The sequence below is a fragment of the Pleurodeles waltl genome, chromosome 12, assembly GCF_031143425.1.
Source record: "Pleurodeles waltl isolate 20211129_DDA chromosome 12, aPleWal1.hap1.20221129, whole genome shotgun sequence".
NCBI classification, from domain to species: Eukaryota; Metazoa; Chordata; class Amphibia; order Caudata; family Salamandridae; genus Pleurodeles; species Pleurodeles waltl.
Window position 1 is genome coordinate 641,094,484 of NC_090451.1, and position 25,282 is coordinate 641,119,765.

The window sequence follows — 25,282 nt, forward strand, 5'->3', positions numbered from 1 at the left end:
GGCAGTCTGACTGGAGGATCCATGGCCATGCTCAATAGCTCTGGATACCAGACTCTCCCTGCCCAGTCCGAAGCCACCAAGAAGACTTGGGCCTGGTCGTTCCTGATCTTCTTGAGAACTCTGGGCAGAAGCGGTATAGGCGGAAAGGAGGCCAGAGTTCCACTCAAGATGAAAAGTGCCTCTGAGCGAGTGCCGCCTTGGAAACTCCAATGCGCAAAATAGCTTATATTGCGTGTTCTCTCCAGAGGCGAACAGATCTAATCAAGGATCTCTCCACTGCTGAAAGAGACCTTGCGCCACCTCCGGATGGAGACGCCATTCATGATCGTCTGTGCATCGACGGCTGAGTTCAGCCACTCTGGCATTGAGAGAACCCACCAGATGTGGAACCACCAGGGTGATGCCCTGATGTTCCAGCCATATCTAAAGAAGTAGGGCCTCTTGACAAAGGGTCCAGGACCCTACTCCGCCTTGTTTGTTGCAGTACCGCATGGCAGTAGTATTGTCCGTGAACACCAGCACTACTTTCCCTTTGAGAGAGAGAAGAAATGCTTTCAGCGCAAGCCTGATCGCCCGGAGCTCCAGAAGATTGATATGAAGCCCAGACTCTGCCAGAGACCAGAGGCCTCTGATCTCCGCCTCTCCCATGTGGCCGCCCCAACACAGAAGTGACGCATCTGTCACTATAGGTAGATCTGGTTGGGGAAGGGAGAGGGATCTGCCGTGGACCCAATGCGGATTCGAAAGCCACCACTGCAGGTCTTTCGCAGTCCCCTCCAAGATCTGGACCATATCAGAGAGATTTGCCCGATGCTGCGCCCACTGGAACTTTAAGACCCACTGCAAAGCCTGCATATGCCACCTGGCATGTGTCACTAGCAGGATGCAGGACGCCATCACTGAAACCCAAGACAGAGGCTGAAAGATCGGAATCATAGCCTGAATATCTTGGACTTGCTTTTCAGGAGGATAAGCCCGAAACTGCACTGTGTCCAGAACAGCTCAGATGAAAGGGAGCGTCTGAGAGGGAGTCAGGTGTGACTTCGGCATGTTATAGTGGACCCCAGCGTATACAGGAGGCTCGCCGTAGTCTGAAGGTGGGTGACGACTTTTTGGGGCGACTCCACCTTCAACAGCCAGTCGTCGAGTTAGGGGGAGACTGATACTCCTATCCTGCGCAGATGAGCTGCAACCACCGCCATCACTTTCGTGAACACCCGAGGGGCGCTGGTAAGGCTGAAGGGGAGCACGGTAAACTGAAAGTGCTTGTGACCTACCACGAATCGTAGGTAAAGTCTGTGGGCAGGCAGAATGGGGATGTGGAAATAAGCATCCTGCAAGTCCAACGCAACCATCCAGTCTCCTGGGTCTAAGGCAGACAGAAACTGAGCCAGGGTGAGCATTTTGAATTTCTCCTTCTTGAGGAAGTAGATTAGGTCCCGAAGGTCTAGGATAGGACGTAAGCCCTTGTGCTTTTTTGGCACCAGAAAGTAGTGGGAATAACAACCACAACCTTGTTCAGGCACAGGGACCTTCTCTATAGCTCCCTTGGACAAGAGAGCCATAACTTCCTGGCAGAGAAGTGTCAAATGATCCTCCAGGACTTGGCTGAGTGATGGAGGCATGGCTGGTGGGGCAGATTCGAAAGGGAGGGAGTAACCCTTCCGAATGATCTGCAAAACCCATCTGTCTGTACTGATGGATTCCCAGTGGGGCAGGTGATGGCGAATCCTGCCGTCAACTGGGAGAGAGTGGGGGGACGGACTAGGAGGGTTTGGAGGCTGCAGCGGGGGCAAAGGTGCACTGGGCAGACTGTGCCCAGTCCAAGGATGGGTCATCCTGGTATTTACAAAGGTCCAGGGACCCCTCCAATCCTTCCCCGAATTTGTACCCATAGGAAAAAGGGTCTGAATCTGACTTGGGGTGAATAGGGCCCATCAAAGAGAAAGGGGGTGGCGGCTGACGCCGCCCCGACTCCAAGTCGTCAGGGATAAGGATCGGGTTGACGTCAATAGTGGGCACTACCGACATCGGGAGCGTCGACAATTGACCCAGCGCCGGGGAAGGTCTCAACGGTGCGACGGCCCCTGGTGCAGATATGGAGAGGACCTTGGTGGCCGGAGCCAAAGCTGCTGCCGAAGGCCCCTCAACCGAACCCCTTGGCCCGAAGACACCGTATCGGGGTCGGTCCGCCAAAAGATGAGGCGCATGGCCTCATAGAATTCCTTAAGTTGGGCGGGGGTCACTCCGGCTCCTGGAAACTCAGGGAAGTGTTGAGCGGACCCAGATGCAGGCTCCCAGGACAGAGGCCTTTAGAGTCGACGCTCCTCCCGCGTCACGTCAGCTGAGTGACGGGGCGAAGTCGGAGAGCGATGAGACCTGTTCGATTTTTTCTTCTTCTTCTTACCTGTACCCGAGGATTTTGTGGACGACGAGTGGTGATGTCTCTGCGAACGGTCTCGAGACCTTCCTCTCGATCGAGACCGGGAGCTACACGGAGTTGAGTGCCTGGCCGCCATGAGTTTGAGGTACCCCTCCCCCTCAAGGCCTCCGGGTGCCCAGCCCGGCACTCAGAGCACCACTTTGGGTTGTGGTCGCACTCAAGACACCACAAACAAACCTGATGCGGATCCGTCACTGACATCATGCAGTGACAGTCCTCAAACGGCTTGAAACCGGTCTTCAGGGACATCTTCACACACCAAAAGCTCACTAGAAAACTGAACAAAACTGTCTAATTCGGTCAAAAAGAGACCAGGGTAGCTCTCTCCGGATCAGCACCTGATGCGGAAAGAAAAGAACTGACGTCACTGCGCTGAGGCGGCGTCTATGTGCTACTCCTGACGTCATCACGGCGACTACAATGCCAATAATGCTCTCAGAGTCGACCGACGCCACCTACCGACCTACTGACGCGCAAGGGTATTGCTCGAAGGAAAATCTCCGGATCCAGTCTAACGCCTGGGGGAAATTCTAAGTTAAGTAATCTGCAACTAGAAGTCTCTATAATATAAAAATAATTAAAGACTACCTGTAGGAAGCTGGGTTCTGGTTGCAGTACGCACCCGCACACTTTTTGCCTGGTTTTTGGTGCAACATTGACTGACACTCACTGGGTTCCTGCTAACCAGGTCCCCGGTGCCAGTGTTCCTTCCCCAAAACAAAACACCTAGTCACTTGATTCCCAAGTGGGCAGACCCTTTAGTACTTCTGTAAGTCCGTAGTAAATGGTACCCCTGGTACCTAGGGTATGAGTACTGAAGACGGCCTCTAAGAGCTGCAGCTAAACTTGTGCCACTCTAAGGGACCAAACACCAATATCATGCAGACTGCCATTGCAGGCTGCAGTACAAGGTGCTCCCAAAAGTGAAAACACGGCATGGTACACACTGTGTGTGCCAGGTGCCAGATGGGTCATGCCCCCTAAAACATTGCCTGTGATATTTGTAAGTCACCACTACAGCAGGCCTTACAGCCTTAAGGAAGAGTGCATAATATTACATGTGTGGGCATATCTGCAAGAGCAGATATGCCCCTGCTATGCCTTTGTTGATTCTTAGACATATTAAGTGTGCAGTGAAGCCATTTTAAATACATGTGCTGGAAACTGGTCAATACGAGTTCCCCTGCTACGTGATGGCTTCACTGAAACTAAGGATGTTTGGTATCAAACATCTCATATTGATAAACCCTCACTGATTCCACTGACAGGTTTATTAATACATGTACCCAAAGGGCACCCCTGAAATCTTACCAACTGCTGGCGAGCTCACTGACCAGTTGTAGGAAAATGGCTCCCTGTTGCAGTTACCCCCCACTTTTTGCCTGATACTGATTCTGACTTGACTGAGAAGTGTGCTGGGACCCTGCTAACCAGGCCCCAACACCAGTGTTCTTTCACCTAAAATGTACCATTGTTTCCACAATTGGCACAGCCCTGGCACACAGATAAATCCCTTGTAAATGTTACAAGTGGTACCAAGGGCCCTGTGACCAGGGAAGGTCTCTAAGGGCTGCAGCATGTGTTGTGCCACCCTTAGGGACCCCTCACATAATACACGCACACTGCCATTGCAGATTGTGTGTGTTGGTGGGGAGAAAAAGGCAAAGTCGACATGGCATCCCAGACCGGATGCCATGCACACAAAATACTGCCTGTGGCATAGGTAAGTCACCCCTCTAGCAGGCCTTACAGCCCTAAGGCAGGGTGCACTATACCACCGGTGAGGGCATAGCTGCATGAGCAATATGCCCCTTCAGGGCCTAAGTCTATTCTTAGACATTGTAAGTACAGTGTAGCCATATTAAGTATATGGTCTGGGAGTTTGTCAAAAACGAACTCCACAGCTCCATAATGGCTACACTGAATACTGGGAAGTTTGGTATCAAACTTCTCAGAATAATAAACCCACACTGATGCCTGTGTTGGATTTATTTTTAAAAAATGCACACAGAGGGCATCTTAGAGATACCACCTGTATTTTACCCAATCCTTCAGTGCAGGACTGACTGGTCTGTGCCAGCCTGCTGCTGAGAACCTTTGTGCTCTATGAGGCCAGAAACAAAGTCTCCACTGGGTGGAGATGCTTAACACCTCCCCCCTGCAGGAACTGTAACACCTAGCAGTGAGCCTCAAAGTCTCAAGCTTTGTGTTACAATGCCCCAGGGTACTCCAGCTAGTAGAGATGCCTGCCCCCTGGACACAGCCCCCACTTTTGGCGGCAAGTCCAGGGGAGATAGTGAGAAAAACAAGGAGGAGTCACCCACCAGTCAGGACAGCCCCTTAGGTGACCCCTGCCTTTAAAAATCCTCCATCTTGATTTTGGAGGATTCCCCCAATAGGATTAGGGATGTGCCCCCTCCCCACAGGGAGGAGGCACAAAGAGGGTGTAGCCACCCTCAAGGACAGTAGTCATTGGCTACTGCCCTCCCGGATCTAAACACACCCCTAAATTCAGTATTTAGGGGCACCCCGGATCCCGGGAAATCAGATTCCTGCAACCTGAAGAAACAAGAAGGACTGCTGACCTACAAGCCTGCAGAGAAGGAAGAGGACAAAGACTGCCTTGGCCTCAGCTCTACCGGCCTGTCTCCAACTTCGAAAACCTGCTCCAGCGACGCATCCGACAGGGACCAGCGACCTCTGAAGCCTCAGAGGCCTGCCCTGGATTAAAGGACCAAGAAACTCCAGTGAACAGCGGCCCTGCTCAAAACCAGCTACTTCTTTGCAACAAAGAAGCAACTTTCAAAGCCTTCACGTTTCCTGCCGGAAGCGCGAGACTTCACACACTGCACCCGATGCCCCCGGCTCGAGATCCAGAGAACAAACACCACAGGGAGGACTCCCCGGTGACAGCGAGCCCGTGAGTAACCAGAGAAGACCCCCCTGAGCCCCACAGCGATGCCTGCAGAGAGAATCCAGAGGCTCCCCCTGACCGCGACTGCTTGTAACAAGGGACCTGACGCCTGGAGAAGTAACACTGCACCCGCAGCCCCCAGGACCTGAAGGAACCGAACTTCGACGCAGGAGTGACCCCCAGGCGAACCTCTGCCTAGCCCAGGTGGTGGCTGCCCCAAGGAGCCCCCCCTGTACCTGCCTGCACCGCTAGAGTGACCCCCGGGTCCCTCCATTGTTTCCTATCAGAAACCCAACACATGCTTTGCACACTGCACCCGGCCGGCGCCTGTGCCACTGAGGGTGTGTTTTGTGTGCCTACTTGTGTCCCCCCCCAGTGCTCTACAAAACCCACCTGGTCTGCCCCCAAAGACACAGGTACTTACCTGCTGGCAGACTGGAACCGGAGCACCCCTGTTCTCCATAGGCGTCTATATGTTTTGGGCACCTCTTTGACCTCTGCACCTGACCAGCCCCGAGCTGCTGGTGTGGTAACTTTGGGGTTGCTTCGAACCCCTGACGGTTGGCTGCCTATGCCCCAGGACTGAGACTTGTAAGTGTTGTACTTACCTCCTAATCTAACCTTTACTTCCTCCCCCAGGAACTGTTGATTTTTGCACAGTGTCCACTTTAAAAATAGCTTATTGCCATTTTTACAAAGACTGTACATGATATTGTTTTCATTCAAAGTTCCTAAAGTAACTAAGTGAAGTACCTTCCATTTAAAGTGTTTAATGTAAATATTGAACCTGCAGTTCTTAAAATAAACTAAGACAAGATATTTTTCAATATAAAAACCTATTGGCCTGGATTAAGTCTTTGAGTGTGTGTTCCTCATGTATTCCCTGTGTGTGTACAACAAATGCTTAACACTACCCTCTGATAAGCCTACTGCTCGACCACCCTACCACAAAATAGAGCATTCGAATTATCTACTTTTGCCACTATCTTACCTCTAAGGGGAACCCTTGGACTCTGTGCACACTATTTCTTACTTTGAAATAGTATATACAGAGCCAACTTCCTACACCAGTTCTAGCCAGTTTGCCAACAGATGAAAATATGACCTCCAGGGGTGAGAGCCTCTGCTCTCTGGAGGTCAGTAACAAAGCCTGCTCTGGCCAGGGTGTTGACACACCCCTCCCAACAGGATAACCCACAAATCTACATTCCAAGGCTGGAGCTTTAAAGAAGCTCACCACCTTTGGCTTGCAGAGCTGGCCTTCCTCAGAGGAAGATGCCAAGCCCCTTGTCTCAGGGCCCATCTGGCACCTGGACAGGCGGGAAAATAGGCTATGTTGGAGACGTGATGCATTCCCAGGCTGGACATACCCCTAGCGTGGCCAGCCTGTTGTGGGCACAGCCTCAGGAATTCCACCATCTTAACTGTGGTGGAATTTAGGACCTGTGGACAGGGTGATGCCCGCTCTTCACAGAAAGTGGTAATCTAGGGAGTGTAGTGACCCCAGGGTAAGCAGCCCATTGGCTAATACCCTTCAGTCTCCTTAACGCAGTCTAAATTGAGTATTTAGGAAACTCCCTGATACCAGATCCTCAGCTCTTTGCTGGACACAAATGAAGGAGTGGACAAGAAACCTGCTGAACCCGAGAACTGAAGAGCACGACTGACATGGTGCCCACCCTGCCGGCCTGCTTCACCTGACCGTCGAGGAGCAACTGACCTGTCCTGCCGCTGCAGCATCCAAGAAACTGGGAGAGCTGCCAGTTATTCACACATCTCCAAGAAGAACATAGACCTGAGCCGCCTAGCCCGTGCTAAAGTGGGACTCCTGTGTCAGCGTTGTCCCCAGGGCCTTGAGAGACAAAGCCGACTCTGAGTTCACCCACTGTGGACTTCGAGATGGCATCTGCAGCCTGTTTCTGCAGATACCCCTACAACTGCGAGTGACCACAAGACAGAAACCAACGACTCAAGACATCTCTGCACCCATCAGTCCTGGACTGGGGAGAAGAGATCCAAGGATATCCCCATGTCTCACAGCCTCGTGAGACCTGAATCCACTTGTAGGCTTGGTCTCACTGGACTCCCAGTCCACACCTGCAAACTGTTCCTGCAGGCCCCCCTACAACCAGGAGGAACTCCAGCAACAGACCAAACGCCAGAAGACACCACTGCATCCATGCCACATAGCCCAGGAGAAGTGGTCCAACGGTATCCCCACGTGCCCAAGGACCTCAGTGGTCGAGACCCCCTGTGAAGTGAAGGGAAAAAAGTGTAACTGAGAAGGGAAAATGGTGTGACAGGAGACGGGTTAAAAAGAGTGGCTGAGGAGAGAATGGAAATGTGTAATAGATGAAAGAGTACATGAAAGGACAAATAAGGGCACAGGCTTCGTGAATATCACTAGAGATGGACAAAAAGTGGGTGATGGAAGTTGGGAGACAATAAGCACAGAGGCAGGGGAAAATAGTAGGTTAGAGTGTTTAATGGTAACCGAGAAAGGAGACGTGGTAGCTGAAGAGAGACAGGAGGGGATAGAGTGATGAAGCAAAAATGCAGAGGGTAGCTGAGGAAAGAAGTGAAAGACAAAAACTGATAAAAAGGAGATGGAAAAGGCAGTAACCAAAGGGGAGAAGTGAATGGGACACCCGACGCCTTAACACACCTCTGCACCCGGACGTCCCAGAGTCTCCCAATGTGACCTGTTGTTATGGCCTTGGACTCTGCCCCATACTCACCGTAAGTCCTGGAGAACAGTCCCGTAAGGCACTGTGAAGTGTCCAAATGCAGTACGTATTTCCCTCATAGGATAACATTACTGCACACAAAAATTGCATTGTCAATTTTTAAAAACTTTAAGAATCCATATCTCAAATTTACTGACCTGATTCTGATGATCTTAGTATTGAAGGTTATACAAAAGAATATGTTTTTTGTTTTATAAACTGGTGTTGGCTTTCTTTACTGGGTGTGTGTCTCACTTACTGTAGATAAGTGTATGCCTTACATGCTTAGCACTACCTTCTACTATGCCCAACTGCTCGATCACACTACCACAAAAGAGAGCATTTGGGATGTAATTTGTGCTACCTCTGGTGTTTGTCTGAACTCTTTGCACAGTGTACCTCATTTTGGTCCACTATATAACGAGCCAGCTTCCTACACTATGTCTTTGATAAACTTCACTTCTGAGAGGGAAAGTGGTTTAGACAATGCTGCTTTGCAAGGTGGCTTGAACGTGTCCACACTTCCGGGAGAGGAGAAAGGACAGTCCGAGTGAGCATGCTGTTGGTAAACACGGATTGTGTCAAAGAACAGCAGGCAGCATGCTGGACTTAAATTGCATTAACAAGCCAGGCTTTGCTGACAGCAGAGATCCGCTTGCCCGGGCTCAGAAGATCTGCATTAGACATAAGGTTTGGTTAGAGCACCACAACCTGCTGGGGAAGCGGAGGCTGTGGCAGAGAAAGCACAGGAGACCTAGGAGGGTTTTGGGGGGGGGAGGGGGGGGGCATGTATTAGACCTGGCGACCTTATGATGGCCTTACATTAGACTTTTTGCCATTACCTCCTGTTTTGTTTCTGTATCTTTTTGTTGGCCATAGGACTCTGAGCACTTTAACACTGCTAATCAGTGCTCAAGTGCATGTGCTTGTCCCCTGCATCATGGTACCCTTGGTGTAACAACAATTGGCATATTTAATTTACCTGTAGAGTGGTATGCCACATACCAAGGGCCTGTAAACTGGATGCTACTAGTGGGTCTGCAGCACTGATTGTGCCACCCACTTAAGTAACCCTGTAAACAAGTCTCAGGCCTGCCATCACAGAACCCACGTATGCAGTCTCATTGCCACTCCAACTTGGCGTCCAAATCCTCTTTCCAAGTCCAGAACTCCCCTTTTCTTACATGTAAGTCACCCCCAAGGTAGGCCTTAGGTAGCCCATAGGGCAGGGTGCAATGTTAGCAAAAGGTAGGACATGTACCTTTAAGTTTTTCATATCCTAGTAATGACAAGCTCCTAAAAGTAATTTTTCATTCCGGTGAGGTCTGCCCCTCTCATGGGCCAGCATTAGGAATTTCTTATATGATCTATAAATGTGTAATTCCTTTTCTGAAAGGAGGAGCTGCATTATGTTTAGTACCACTGGAATGGGAATAATAAATCCTCTTTGATGTTGGATTTATCATTACTATTTTAGAAATGCCACTTTTTAGAATGTGGACAGTTCTCTGCACTCTGGAACGTCTGGCTTGGGCTAGGTGCGAGCTCCACTTGTACATTCCCCTCAGACAACACAAAATAGGCTACTCAGCCACATCTGCATACTGATGGGCTTCCTGGGAAGGAGGTTGGGAAGGGCTCACACTTACACCTCAAACGGTAAGGACTAGGGTTCACACAAAAGGGCTGATTACCTCCGACTGACTGTCTGGAGCAAAGACCGACCTGAAAGGGGGAACTGTGCCCTTCACAAGGATTCTTTTGTGGTCATCCCCCACATCAAATGCACTTTCTCGTATTAGTACTGGTTCTCTTGATCCACTCAGACAGCTCACTCCTTGATCAAGAGGAAACTCTGCTGGAGTAAACCCTGCTGCCCAGAAGGATTGCTACTTCGCTTTGCCCGACTGTCCTCAGGGACCGCTGCCCTGCCCAGCCTAAGGAACCCCCAAGCCAACTCCAGGGGTTCACTACCTAACTCCTGCGCGTGTCTAGTCTCAGGAGAAACACCGCGCTTGGGACTGCAATAAGCTTCCTCGTCCAGCACACCATTGCCGGAAGAACTTGCCGAGGTGCGTGCCACACTGCGTATCTTCCAACTCGGAGTGTGGCCGCAGGACACCACCTCCTGTCGTTGTTGGTACTGTATCCACCTCCCCCAACCCCCTGGGAAGGACCGTGTTCGAGTGCAGGAGAACCCCGCTCATACCTGCCCCTCTGTGCAACCCTGCCGTGTGAGGTCCACGTTCCTCTCTGCGAAACCCTGGGAGGGGCCACCACATTTGCCCTACGATACCTCTGTGACCAGGACTGCACCCCAAGGGTTTGCGATCTCCCCATGTGTCCTAATCGAAGCAAGGTGCCTCCAACAAACTTGGAACCTTCCACCCCATCAAGGGAGCTGCTGCTGCTGCTCTACAAAGCTTTAGGGCAGGGCCATAATTCTCATGCACACGTGGATTTTTAGGAACATCTTCAATGCTCACCTTGCGCTATGGAGATACTATGAGGCCCGCCCATAACGCTGTTTTGCTTGCAAGCACCTCGATAGTGGTGCCGGTGAATTTCCTGGAATACCCTCCTTGCATGCCTCGTGCAACGAAAATAGTGTGAGACCTGTCAGTAACACTTCTTTATCTAAAAGCACCTTGATAACATACCTAACAGCCTGAAGACTTCCCAGCAAATGCTTAACCCTAAAATATTGCTTTTATTTATGTTCTGATATTGTCTTTTGCGATTATATTGAAAGCTCATAAAATGTGTACATTTTTTACTATACCCCTGCCTGGAGTATTATCCCTATGGGGTGTCTTCACTGTAATTTCTGGCTTGATTACCGCACAAATACTTTATACATTGCCTCTTAAGTTAAGCCTGACTGTTCTGCGCCAAACTACCAGAGGGTGAGCACAGTTTAATTTAGGGTGTTTATCTGACTTTTCATGACAAGGGTGGTGGGTTTGGCCTGGGTGAAGTGTACACCCTAGCCAACCAGAAATGCCATTTCTAACACCATGGCATCCAGTCCCTCGGGCTCCCGAAATGGTTGGCTCAGCTGATGCCATGTAAAGGCTCTTAATTCTAAATCCTGACTTTTAGATAGTGAGGAACCTAAAACCACAAAGCACAATCTGAAAGCTTGTTGCCTTTCCTTCCTCAGTTTCTCCTAAAAAATCCTTCCTCACTCTGACCATTCCGACACATTGATTATCGACACAATAGGTTTCGATTTTCTGTTTTACTTGCAGCCCCATCCCATCAATTTTGATTTACCCCACATCCTGCCTTTAGCGATGTGCCACGGTGTAGGACTAAAAGAAATCCTTAAAAAAAAAAACTTGCTTAGCACACTTAAATCTATTAGTTATAACAATTGTCAATTGCCTTTAATGCGATTACAGCTGCAGCATAATTAAACCACCAAGATTTCCTCTCACTTCCATTTTGCCTCCATTTTGACTGTAATTTTAACTATGAGGGGCTGCACCAAGTTTCAGTTATACTTTATTTATTTTGTGATTGTTGTTATCCTTTGTTGTTTTAATTTAACATTCCTGCAACAGCAAATGCCTACATAATTCCATAAGGAGTTAATTTTAGAACAACAAGTTATCAGAATGATATAGAAACCCATCATGTATACAACAAATACATCTCCTATTAGCAGCGTCAATCCCAGCGATCAAACTGCAACCATAATCATGCAATGAACCAAAAATTACATAAAGTCCACTAACAGCTAAGCACAAAGACCTAATATGAAACACTTCTGCCAAACACCCAAATCTCAAACTAACCCAGAAGAAAGGGAGGGAGACAGATTACACTACACAGATGACATTCAAGATCAGGAATGCACCACAACTTCTGGTAGACAAGCCACAGAAAACCTGTATCTTTGAAGCCGAAACAGAAAACCATATTAGAACTATTTTTAATCAAAAAGCACTCATTTGACACACGCAAATTGATCAAGTGGAACTAAATAAGGGGAATGTATAACACCATGGTTTTTTTTTTTAGAAACATGGCTTGCAGATTATCCAGTAGCCATTATTGATAAATAGCTCCTACAAGGTGATATATCAATCCTGAAAAATGGGTGCCCTGAAGAGAAGGGAGGTAAAGTGGGTATGCAGTATCCACCAAGGAACTCTAATGCATTGCGATCTCGATAATGTTATACAATTCTACTGAGGTCCTAGCTACAAGATGCACAGTGGATACAACCACATCTTTTATCAGCACCCCCAATAAATTTTTATAGATTACGACAGTGGTCCCCAACCTTTTGACTTCTGTGGACCCCACTTTGTCATTATTGGAACCTGCGGACCCCCCCCCACTTAATTATTATTGGAATCTGGTGATCCCCCCACTGAGTCACAACTGGAAGCGGGGACGCCAGCCTAAATACTGTTGATGGTTTGAACAGCAAAACAATACACAAACAATACAGAAACAAGCATTCCATCACACACATACACAAATAATAACACATTTTATTTAATTTGCAATACAAATGAAAAATGCAAATTTTAATAGGAAGGTTTGAGTTTTTCTAAATTTAATTGAAGCCACACTCTCTCCATACTACATTCTATTTGATGCACCTGTACTGCTCCCACAAATCAATCTGAGGTTACTAATTACATTTTTAGCCTCTAATTTCACATTCCTTGACATTTACAGTATGTTTTAAAATTTCCAGTTGTACAATTAACCACTTTATTTATATACACTTTATAATCTGAGCAGTCACAGACCCCCTGAGGAGGCTTCACAGAACCCCAGGGGTCCCCGGACCACAGGTTGGGAACCACTGGATTAAGATATTAAAATTGCTTTTTTACCAAATCCTGGAGCTGTCCATTATTTAAGAAATCATACTGTTGGTAGATTCAAACAAGTAGGTAGAGATCCCCTGATAATAAACTCGGAGTTTACTGCATAGAGAATATGGAAGCTTTAAAACTCAACCAACTAGTTAATGAGTCTGTTCACATGGCTTGGATTGATTGGACCTAATTTTCAATTGTAAATTAAAAGGTGGCAAACTTGATAATTCTCAAACATGCTGTGAGAACTCTCTGATTACTTTCCATCTCTTGCACTGCATATCTGGGTAAGACAACTTGATAGAGTAAATAAGACCACTTTCAGAACAGATTCAGTGATGCAACAAATGTAAATGGTACGAAGAATTCCTAGATAACCTCTGTGGCAGCATAATAAAATACTGGACTGAGGAGTACCCGTCAAAAATCATAAACAAAGAAAGGCGTGTAAAGGGAATCATATAAATGAGCACTAAAAAGAATAAAATGATAAAAAAGGTAAACTACACCAACTACATTAATCATCCAAGCAATCACTCAGAGGAGATACTTAACTTTCAGGATACAACTAATGCAGAAGCTGTAAAAAATGCCCCCAATGCGACTTCAGTACGCTGAGAAAGCCTTTCATCATTCTTCAAGTTAAAAATAATTAAAGTAAGATAGAGCATAACAAGTAATTCAGTAGGTTTTGGTGAGCAAAATCAAAGCGGCCACTCTACTCCTTATGCCCTGCTGATGCTCCTATAGCAACTTGTTCACCAAACACTCAGCCTGATGTCATGGATCTCACTGACTGGTCTAGTCCTAGAGGCAAAGAACTAAGGGCCATATGTACTCAAGCATTTTCCCATAGACACAGAATGGGTAAAATCCTTTGGTACATCTGGCCCACAATGCATAAAGAATTCCATAGTCATCTGCCAGTTTGAGCATGGAATGAATTTAAACCCTTGGCATCATTAATCAATCAGCTTTAGCCCTCCATTCCTGGTGGAATGAATTTGGCTACACCAACCAGGGAGACGACCCTGCTCTCCTACCTTGTGATATGTCATTATTTCCAAATTTAAGAAGAGCAGATCCAGGGGCAATAATTTCAGTTTAAGTGGCAGAACTGTGGCTCTCCGTTCGAACTAAAACCCAGGAAGAAACAAGTGGCTTTTCCCTGAACACTTTCCATTTTCTCATACCCAAAATGTATTTCAAGGGGAAGCCGTAGGGCAACTGTAGCAATACACGGAAAACACTGGATTTTTGCTCTGGGGTGCAAAAGATGTAGCTGCATATGGTGGTCTCCTTTCTGTCATAGATTAGAGGAGCTAAAAACAAAGAAATAAAGTGCTAGCAGAGAAATTCCCAATAGTTAAGAAAAGGTATTTGCGTGCAAAGGGAAATGGGTTAGAACATTTCAATGAAACAAGTTTTAGGGGCAGAATCAGGATATTTTTACTCGGAGATGAGACAGGTGACAAGGAATTAGAGTTAACCAAGACATCGTCCATCACAACATATGAGGATAACAGTGGCGTATGGCACTTGGGTATCATGAGGGATAAGGATGTGGCTTCACGGCGATAGAAGATAGGAAGAAGAGCAGACACACCTGTATGCACACAGTCACCTACCCTGTAATATGCAGTCTTGGCGTAGACTTGAAACTGCCCTTCTGTGGTCAGCAAGGAGCCATAGTTGGATCCTCTCTGTTGGGAAAGAAGACATGGAAAACAGTTAATACAAGAGAAGCTGATCGAGGTGTGGATAATGCTGGGCCACCCTCATTTTTGCACAGTTCTAGGATTAGAGTTGGGTGGTTGTGGTGCATGTAAGAGGTGTATCGGGTCTACTTTTTCTCTGGCACTCCTTCTGTTCACCTTCTTTAGTAACTACATGTGGATATACCCAATAAATATCAGCTCCTCTGTCATTTAAATTATTGCATCAAAGCTTAGCAATGCCGGTACTCTGCTTTCAAGATTAACGCAGTAACCTGTGGACCCTTTCAGCCCAGCTCTGATGACTCATTTCTCTAAACTGTAACTAGTGCTTTCCTTTACGATGCTTATTCATCTTCTCTGCACGTAAGCTGCTATCTTCTATGCACATCGTACTTTGTATATTACACAGCTCTGAAATACTTTTATAAAATTATTCTATGTGCTACATTCAGGGCCCCACTGTTTGGGTTTGTATTCTACACACTGCTTTTAAAAAATCATATTGAAGCTAAGAGTGCGTAACCATGCCCAGTATTAGAGGTAGGACGGAGGTGGGGGAAGACACTTCCACCCACTGGTACATATAGCCTGGGTTACTTATGATCCTCCCTGCACAAAGCAAACCCCAAAGCTGGGATGCCCATCCATTTAAAGCTGGAAACAGAGAAGAGATGCCCTGCTCACTGCTCGAGCCCGGCATTGCTGAGTGAAAACTCACAGCCATAAAATGCAGGAACCAAGAGGGGAACTACCCGCTACATCTCACCTGGAAGAGCTGTAATAAGAAGAAGCACTGCGAAAATTAGGAAGAAAACCTCTGTCATAGAGCAGAGTGATGGAGAGGGTCAATAGTGACCACATTGGAGTTGTCAATTTTCCATTTTGGGAAATAATGTTTCCGATGGCTTGAGTAGACACCTACTAAACTACAGGACCTGAAGCACTTTGGACATGACTTCAGCTATTATAACAACTCTTTATAGAAGCTGTACTTCGCCAGGTACGGAGAAACCATTATCTCCCTTTTAAATATTTTTGGAACTATTAGCACTCAGGAACCCCAAAAGACTGCTGGGTTGCTTTCCTCGTCTATCCTCTCTTTGGTGAGACCAGTTTGACTCTATTTTGATTGGACCAGATGATATGTCAGTGTAATTCATTGTTACTCGATCAGGTAGAACCCAGAAACTTGATGTGTATAATGTGGCAGGGACAAAAAAACATCCTCGAAGACAATGTGTAGCAATAATGTCACCTGGAGATGTGGGTGGCTGGAGAGTAGGAGGAAATATAGAGTGTGTGAACCTGTATCCTAGTGGCGGTTGCCTTGCCAGGCACTATAAAGATTATTTTGATGACCACAGATGCAAAGATTAAGGTGGAAAAGACATTTGTAGCAGCGGTACATCGATTGGGTAATAAGGATGTAAAGTATGTGAGGGCCGATTACCAACATAAAATGATACAAACATAGAAGCTCCACGGACCCACTTGTCAAACCAAGCCAATGTGCCTCCCACAGGCTTTTCCGATATCACTGGGAAGGAGCTGATGAGTGGATTCATGGGAGGGAGGAAGACCTACTCTCCAGTAATGTGTAGGGGTGAGATATGGCCAGTTTTTATAGACCACATACTCCAGTATTTTTCTCGTCAGGTCATATACCACCTTACTCTAAACTACCCGTTACTCAGAAAGAACAAGTGCATGCAATCAGAAACTGAGCAGACAAGAGTGCAGAGTGAGATAGACAGTAGAGGAGTGGTAAGTGACTGATGCTAATAAATGAACATACTGAGTGATGTGAAATGATGGAGAACTAAAAACAACCGTAACCTTGTACAAATATAGACTATATGGAAAAATGTAGCTATCCAACTCTAGTAGGTGAAAGGTTTGTATCCCTACAATATCCAAACCTAGATGGTAAATACATTGTGTCCCTAAGATATCAATCCACAGAGGTATCCTACAAATATCCAGACCTTGAAGGTGGAGGGCTAGTATGCGTAAGATATCTAGCACTGGATGATAAAGGCTCTGGGTCATTAGGACATCCATCCCTCGAGGGCGAAGGCTTTGTATCCCTAAGATATATTGCCACAGAGTGTGTATGGTCAACATCCTGCAGATATCTAGCCACAGAGGGTGACAGATTTTTGCCCCCAATATAATTGGCTACAGATGGTGAAGGGTTTGTATCCCTCGGATATCTGGCCACATATGGCATGTGTCCGTCTGATATATGAACACAGAGGGTGAAATGTTTGTAACCCTCACATACCTAGTCAGAGATGGCATATGGTATGTATCCCTCGGATATATGGTGACAAAGGGTGAAGCGTTTATGTCCCTCAGATACCTGGCCATAGAGGGTGAAAGATTGGTATCTCTCAGATAACTTGCCACAAAAGGTGTATGGTATGCAGATATCCAGCAAAAGAGGGTAAAGTGTTTGAATCCCTCAGATATCTGGCCATAGAGGGTGAACGACTTGTTTCTCTCAGATACCTGGCCGGAGAGGGTGTACGGTAGGCAGATATCTAGCCACAGACTTTGAAGTGTTTGAATCCCTCGGATAACTGGTCACAGAGGGTATATGGTATGCAGATATCTAGCCACAGACCGAGGAGTGTTTATATCCCTCCGATATCTAGCCACAAACTGTGAAGTGTTTTAATCCCTCAGATTTCTGGCCATAGAGGGTGAAAGATCGGTATCTCTCAGATAACTGGTCACAGAGGGTGTATGGTAAGCAGATATCAAGCAACCGAGGGTGAGGTGTTTATATCCCTCAGATATCTAGCCACAGAGGGTGACAGGTTTCTATCCCTCCTATAATTGGCTACAGATGGTGAAGGGTTTGTATCCCTCGGATATCTGGCCACAGACGGTGAAATGTTTGTATCCCTCATACATCTAGTTGCATATGGTATGTATCCCTCGGATATATGGTCACAGAGGGTGAAGGATTTGTATCCCTCAGAGACCTGGCCATAGAGGGTGAGGTGTTTGAATCCCCTAGAATAATGGCCGCAGAAGGTGTAGTGTTTAGATCCTTCAGATATCTTGCCACAGAAGGTATTTTGTATGTATCCCTCAGATATCCCGCAACAAAAGGTGAAGTATTGATATCCCTCAGGTATCTAGCCACAGATAGTGAGGTGTTTGTATCCCTCAGATATCTGACCATAGAGGGTGAAAGATTGGTATCTCTCAGATAAATGGCCACAGAGGGTGTTTGGTAAGCAGATATCCAGCAACAGAGGGTGAAGTGTTTGATTCTCTCAGATATCTAGCCACAGAGGGTGAAGTGTTCATATCCCTCAGATCAGGGCCGGTTTTTGGGCGGTGCTAGCGGTGCGACCGCACCAGGCGCTGACCTCCGGGGGGGCGTTGTGTTTAGCAATAACGTCCGAAACTTGCGATTTAAAAGCACCTGCTGAAAAGATACTTATGCATTTAGCCTTCAAGAAACAATTAAAATGTCAAGATACCTCTTGTGATAAATGTTCCTGCTTGAGAGAGAGATGGGAGTTTTGCTAGCGGCAGCTTTGACTCAACATAAAGTAGCATAGAGGGTTAATATGCCTGCTGCAAAAAAACAGAACTATGGGGCATATTTAGGAAAAGTGGCACTGCACACAGTACAGCACCACTTTTCTTGCACCCCTTAGAGCTCCCCTAACGCCCCCATGTGTGCATCATATTTAAAATACAGTGCAACATGGTGGTAGTTAGGGGACTAGTGTCAGAAGTTTTTACGCTAGTCCGGTGTTTTGCAGGCATAAAGTAGCACAAAGGGATTTAAATTCGCGCAATGCATGCATTGCGCCACTTTGTAAATATGGCACGGCATTTTTGGCCTTCTAACACCATATTAGCGTGAAAAAAATGACACTAATGTGGAGTTAGAATGGTGCTAGGGGCTCTTAAATATGCCCCTATATTTTAAGTGGCTAGCTGAGTGGATTAGTAAAGCCAGCCTTTACAAGTGCTTTAAAACACATGAATGTATGTGAAAGGGGAGCGATGGAATGATGAGGGGCAAATTTGCCGGGTGGTAGTGAGTGAAACCGAGGAGGAGGTCATGGGGCGGGGGGGCGCCACAATAAACTGTCGCACAGGGCGCCACAAGTCCTAAAGCCGACCCTGCCTCAGATATATAGCCACAGACGGTGAAGTGTTTGAATCCCTCAGATATCTGGCCATAGAGGGTGAAAGATTGGTATATCACAGATAACTGGCCACAAAGGGTGTATGGTATGCAGATATCTAGCCACAGACTGTGAAGTGTTTGTATCCCTGCGATAACTAGCCACAAAGGGTGATGTGTTTTAATCCCTAGGATATCTGGCCATAGAGGGTGAAAGATTGGTATATCTCAGATAACTGGCCACAGAGGGTGTATGGTATGCAGATATCCAGCAATAGAGGGTGAAGTGTTTGATTCCCTCAGATATCTAGCCACAGAGGGTGAAGTGTTTGTATCCCTCAGATATCTAGCCACAGTCTGTGGAGTGTTTGTATCCCTGCGATATCTAGCCACAAAGGGTGAAGTGCTCATATCCCTCAGATATCTAGCCACAAAGGGTGAAGTGCTCATATCCCTCAGATATCTAGCCACAAAGGGTGAAGTGCTCATATCCCTCAGATATCTAGCCACAAAGGGTGAAGTGCTTGTATCCCTCATATCTGGCCACCGACAGTGAGCGGTCTGTATCCTAAGACCCTCAGGTCTTTAGGCCTCAAGCACCCAGTCCTGGAGCAGGAAAGGCCTATCTTCAGTTCTCGTCCACTACTTGTGGTTTGGGGGTTTGGTTCTATTGGGAAGTAGTCGGACGTAGAGTCGGGATGTAAACATTATCGCTTCATCATAGGAATCGAAAGGCAAGCGACCCCAAGACCTCCAAGTATTTTATCCATGGTGACATGCACAGCACTGCTCTGAATCAGAGCTGCCGCCACCTGCGGAACTTAAGTGCGCCCCCGCCCTCTCTCTCTGCGCCCCCAACCTCCCTGCTTCACAGGGAACAGAGGAGCAGCTACGCAGAGCCTCCCCGGGGGAGAGAGAGTGAAATGTGTTTGTGTACACGCCGTGACCCACTGAAGGAGGAATGAAGAAATGCTCCAAGGAGGCCAAATCAAATTATAAACATATTTAAAGCACAACAAGATAATGAGAGAAACATAGGAGTCATAGCAGCGCCAGGGCTGGCGTCCAATGCCTCTGTTAACATGAGTCCCCGGTGCCTCGTGAAGGGTTCACGGCACATCCCTTGCAAGGACTCAGCTGCGAGACGATGACTCAGTCCCGCAAAACAAACTCTCCTTCAAATAAAGTGTTCCAATAAGGTTGACAGATTTTAGAGTGTACACCGCAAACCAAACAGTCCGCTTGCGCTTCCTCAATACTGCTCCTACCAGTGTGAGGATTTTCGGAGCCCCATGGAAAAATACATTTTGTCGAGTGGGCGCTCCCTTTCTGTCAGTAAAAACGCATTCTTTGACAACATTTGCTTCTGGTGCCTACTTGTTCCCAAGAAGGCAGCTGCATGAGTGACAATGTAGCACCAACTCTGCTTCAGTATTAGGTGTTGGTCCTATTCCCAATGCCATTCATATCAACTGTGGAAGAATGAATGGCAGTCTCTGCCCTGTGAATGACATACAGATGTCTACAAGGCACTACATAATTTAGGTACCATTTACCTGAACAGTCACATCTCCTTCCACCAACCACCCAGACATCTCCGCTCCGCAGCACTCCTACCCGCACCCATCCCACGCACACTCCGAACTAAGGGCCAGATGTAGCAAACTTGGAAATTGCGACTTGCAATTTCCAAAGCAGAACAGTGTCTCAGACACCGTCTGCGAGTCGCTATGGGGTCGCAGAGACCCACCTCATTAATATTAATGAGGTGGGTCGCAAATTGCGGCCCCATACCGACTATGGGCACTCGCAAACATGGAGGCCTGCTGTAGTCAGCAGACCTTCATGTTCGTGACTGCTTTTAAATAAAGCAGTTTTTTTTATTTTTAAGTGTAGCACGTTTTCCTTAAAGGAAAACGAGCTGCACTTAAAAAAAAAAACGAAACCTTTAGTTTCGGTATTTTTTCAGGGCAGGCAGTGGTCCCTTGGACCACTACCTGCCCTGAAAAAATAGTATTGGGTCCATTCGCAAAGGGGAAGGGGTCCCATGGGGACCCCTTCCAATTTGCAAGTGGGTTACCATCCACTTGAAGTGGATGGTAACTGCGACACCCTTTGCGACCACATATGCGGTCGCAAATGGTATTGCATACCACTCCGAATCGCAAATAGGAAGGGAACACCCCTTCCTATTTGCGATTCTGAAATGCATATTGCGAGTCGGTCCCGACTCGCAATATGCATTTCTGCATAGGAAAATGCGATTTGCGAGTCGCAAACGGCAATTTTTGCCGTTTGCGACTCACAAATGGTTTCCTGCATCTGGCCCCAGATCAGGTGGACAGGCATTCTCTTACCTAGCTCTTAAAACATGGTACGCCCTAACACCAAATATCAGAGCCTCCCTTCCTCTCTTCTGCAAGGAGTTGAAAACCTGGCTTTTCAATTAACAGAGGTACCACAGCCAGGGCTAAGCACACACGCCAACTCAGTGCCCCGATACGCTCGCGGGTGAAAGTGTGCTTTACAAATACATACAACATAACAAATGGAGTTTAGGCCCATCAAATTAACAGACGCAGAAAATTTGTGTGCTATCCATCTGCTGAAACTGCTGTCAAATTTAGGTCGTTTTACTTAAATCTGCCTGTGACAGCCCTCGAGGTAATATCTGAACCCCAGTACTGCCTCAGGTAGAACCAGCCCAAACTACACAGGAATGAGCGTGTAACTCGCCCCTTCCTGCCAGAAGCATAGGCAAATAGAGAAACCCAGTTTCGTGTACTGACATTTATTATTTAAGAAAATAGCGTAGCAATACGGTACAGATTGTACCAGTGTAATTCATGTTTCATATGTTGTTTTACCAACCGCACTTAATTTCACCCATGCTGCAGTGTTACATACTACAAGTACGACAAGTAACAGAATACCTTTCACACTCAGCACATCCTGAGCAGATTGGACTCTAGGTTTAAAGGACTGGTCAAAAACGATTTGCATAAAACATTTGTGAGTGCTTTAGTTTCAGCCAAAGTGTCCCCTTCATTCGATCTGTAAATTGGTGTTGAGAGCCCAACTCCTTCATTCGTTCTGTAGCCATGGTGTTTGGAGCCCAAGAGTCAGCTTTATTCATTCTATGAGTGGGGTGTTTTGAGCCCAAGAGTAAACTTTATTTATCCTGTGAGTGGGTTTAACACTGTCTCCTTATCAACCTTCCACACCCTCCGTCTCTTCAAATGGATTCACTCCCGACATGAGGAAGACAGTCATACATGCACTCATCACCTTTAAACTGGATTACGGCAATGCACCATATGCTGGCATTACCTAGAAGCTTCAATCAAGACTACAATGAGTCCAGAATGTAGCAGCTAGACTCATCCTGAACATCCCATGACACAGCTGAATCTCCTCCCACCTCAGAGACCTACACTGGCTCCCAGTCAACAGGCGCATCACATACAAACTCCTGATCCACACCTTCAAGGCACTGCACAACATAAGACCAGCATACCTCAACCACCGCCTCACCTTCTACATATCCAAAAGATGTCTCTGTTCCTCCCAGCTTGTGCTTGCAGGCGTCCCCAAGATCCAGAAAAGTACAGCAGGAGGAAGATCCTTCTCATACCTAGCAGTCCAGAAATGGAACACACTTCCGATCAAACTCAGGCAGACCACATCACTGAAGCAGTTCAGGAAAGACCTCAAGATCTGGCTCTTCGACTGAGCAGCACACCTACATTTAGCATCTTGAGATCCTATGGGTGATTAGCCGCACTGCACAAATCCTTAATTGACTGATTTGGAGCCCAAGACTCAGCTTAATTTACTCTGTGAGTAGGGTGTTTGGAGGCAGTGTCAACTTCATTCATTCATTCTGTGAGTGGGGTGACTGGAGCCCAAGAGTCAATTTAATTTGTTCTGTGAGCAAGGTGTTTGTAACCCGACTTGCAGCTTCATACTTTCAGCAAGTAGGCTGGTTTTGCAGAGAGGTGTTAGATTCAGTCTTCCTATGAGTAACCCCCGGATTAATGGGACTGGTCAGAAACAATCTGTTTCAAACACTGTGTTTTGTCTTGGAGTATAATTGTCAGCTTTAATAATCTGTGAGTGGGTGCTTGATGCTCAGATGTCAGTTCACTAATTCTGCAAGTGGGGTATTTGGCTCTCAAGTCTCAGATTACTTAATTCGACAAGTAGGGTTTTGGAGCGCAAGTGTCAGATTCTTTCATTCTGCAGGTGGGGTCTTTGGAGCGCAAGTGTTAGATTCAAGCATGCTGTGGATGGGGCTTTGGAGCACAAGTGTCAGCTATCTTCATACTGTGAGAGGGATGTTTGCAGCACAGGTGTCAGATTAATGCATTCTGGGATTGGGGTGTTCTGATTCCAAAAGCCAGATTAATTCACTCTGTGATTTGGGTGTTTGGAGCAGAAGTGTCGGGTTCATAAGTTCTGTGAGTGGGGCAACTGGTCTCCAAATTTCATATTCAGGCATTCTTTAGTTGAGGGGTTTGGTGTCATGTATATACTACACTCATTCTACAAGGGGGTGTTTGGAACCCAGGTTTCTACATTCATTCTGTATGTGGGGTAACTGGAGGACAGGTGTCAGCTTAATTCGCCCCGTGAGTGGGGATTTTGGTGCACCAGTTTCACTTTCATATATTCTGTTAGTTGCTTGATTCTAAAGTGTCAAGAGTCAACCTTCTTGTGAGTGTGGTGTTCTTGAGCCCAAGTGGTTGCTTCATGTATTTTGTGAGTAGGGGAAGTAGAATTTAAATGCTGCTGTTAAACTTTCTGTGAAAGGACGCTTTGACAACTTAGTTTTATCTCCAACCATTCTTTTACTGTTGAGCTTTGGAGCCCAAATGGCTATTTCAAACATTTTGTGAGTGAGGTGTTTCGAACCCAAATATGAGCTTCATACATTCAGCTATGGAACGGTACACCATATCCTTAAGTGTCATTATTGATAAGCGGCAGGCGCAGCCTGCCATAAAGAGTGGAGGGGCCCTGCCCCTCACCTTTTTCCAAACATGAAGAAGAGTGTCTGTCAGGTTGAGCTAATGTCAGCCTGACAAGCACTCTTCAAGTAAAGCAGCCAGGCGTTGTACATGCACTAAATGCGCAGGTGTCTGGCTGCCTGAGACGAACTTTGCTGGGCTGAAGATTTCACAACCCTGTGCGTGTGACTTTGACTTTCTCGGCCTGTCTAGACACTGCAAGGTCTCTGCCTCATGGCACGGGGCATATCACTGATAGACCCATACCTAGGTTTTTCAGATTTAAATTATGAAGTGCACAGGGTCGGCAGTCCGTCAGTGATGTCTCGTCACAGAGTGGGGTGGGGTCAGCAAGTCTCACTGACCCCATCCCATTCTGTGACAAGTAAGCAAGGTTCCTCTTCTCATTAGGTGATACATGAAAAGGTCTGCCAGGGAGAGGCTTCCCTCCTGCCACCCGATATCACCGCCGCAGCACGGTACGTTTTTGTTTTTTCATTTTGTATGTGCATGTTTATGTATGAATGTATATGGATTTGTGTGTGCCAGTCAATCAATAATACGTTTGAACAACAAGCTCTCAATAAAACAACAAAATAGGATTTCCCTTGCCAAAAACAGAATTTAAAACTATAAAAATCCCTCAGTACAAACATGATAATACACAATCAAGGTGCAAGATGTTTTGAAATCATAAAAAATCTCACCAAGGCACAAGTTACAGCCAAAGACTGCATTTGAAATAGAAAGCTCTTTTCTAGACCTTATATTATATTTTAAAAGAAATGGGTTTTAACATTTTCTGCTGTGGAATTAAAAAAAATATCAACAAGCTAAGACATGAACTTTCGTACAGTGAGTCCACAACCCACATCCAGAGACCCCGTCTGAGTCCGTAAATGACGAAATCCCTAGTGAGTGTTCAATAAGTGATTGAAGTCATATTCTAAATTTAAAAATAGCGCTGCACATCTGGGGATTAATCAGTTCTTGTAATTATGGAAAGGGAACATTAGAATGCCAAGGTTCACAAAAATCTAGAGTAGAAGGCTTAAGCCACAATAATGAAAATCCCTTTCGCCTGAGTCCAACTGACTCAACTCGCGCAATTATTTCTTTGAGTAGGCTAGTGGTTGAGCCACATTAAAATTATTGATCTTCAAGGAAGCTAACATAACATGTATTTGCATCCTTAACTTTGATGCCTGAGTCCATGTTTACTTATCTCATCATCTGATAAAGCGCACAGCTGTTTCAAACAGAAGCGTCCTTACAGTCAAGCCGACAATGTAAGGCTAGGTTATATATCATCAAAGCTAAGCAGTGTCAAATAGCCAGGTTTGAGTTGCTTTTGAAGGTTGCCGAATGCAGATTAGATGAAGGATGTTCCATAATTTAGCTGTAGTAAAAGTGAAGGAGCTACCTTCATGGTGTGACTTTGAAAAGTTTGGGATCCGCAAGAAGCCGCTGTTGTT

General features: G+C 46.5%; 1 protein-coding gene across 1 annotated transcript in view; it reads right to left on the minus strand.

Annotated features, from left to right (window-relative positions):
- Positions 1 to 25,282, minus strand: part of NPR1 (natriuretic peptide receptor 1) — an 806,130-nt gene that overhangs the window by 294,740 nt on the left and 486,108 nt on the right. Inside the window, exon 9 of the mRNA XM_069218195.1 lies at positions 14,553 to 14,627. Within this exon, the coding sequence (XP_069074296.1) occupies positions 14,553 to 14,627 (75 nt within the window). The remainder of the gene's footprint in view (positions 1 to 14,552; positions 14,628 to 25,282) is intronic.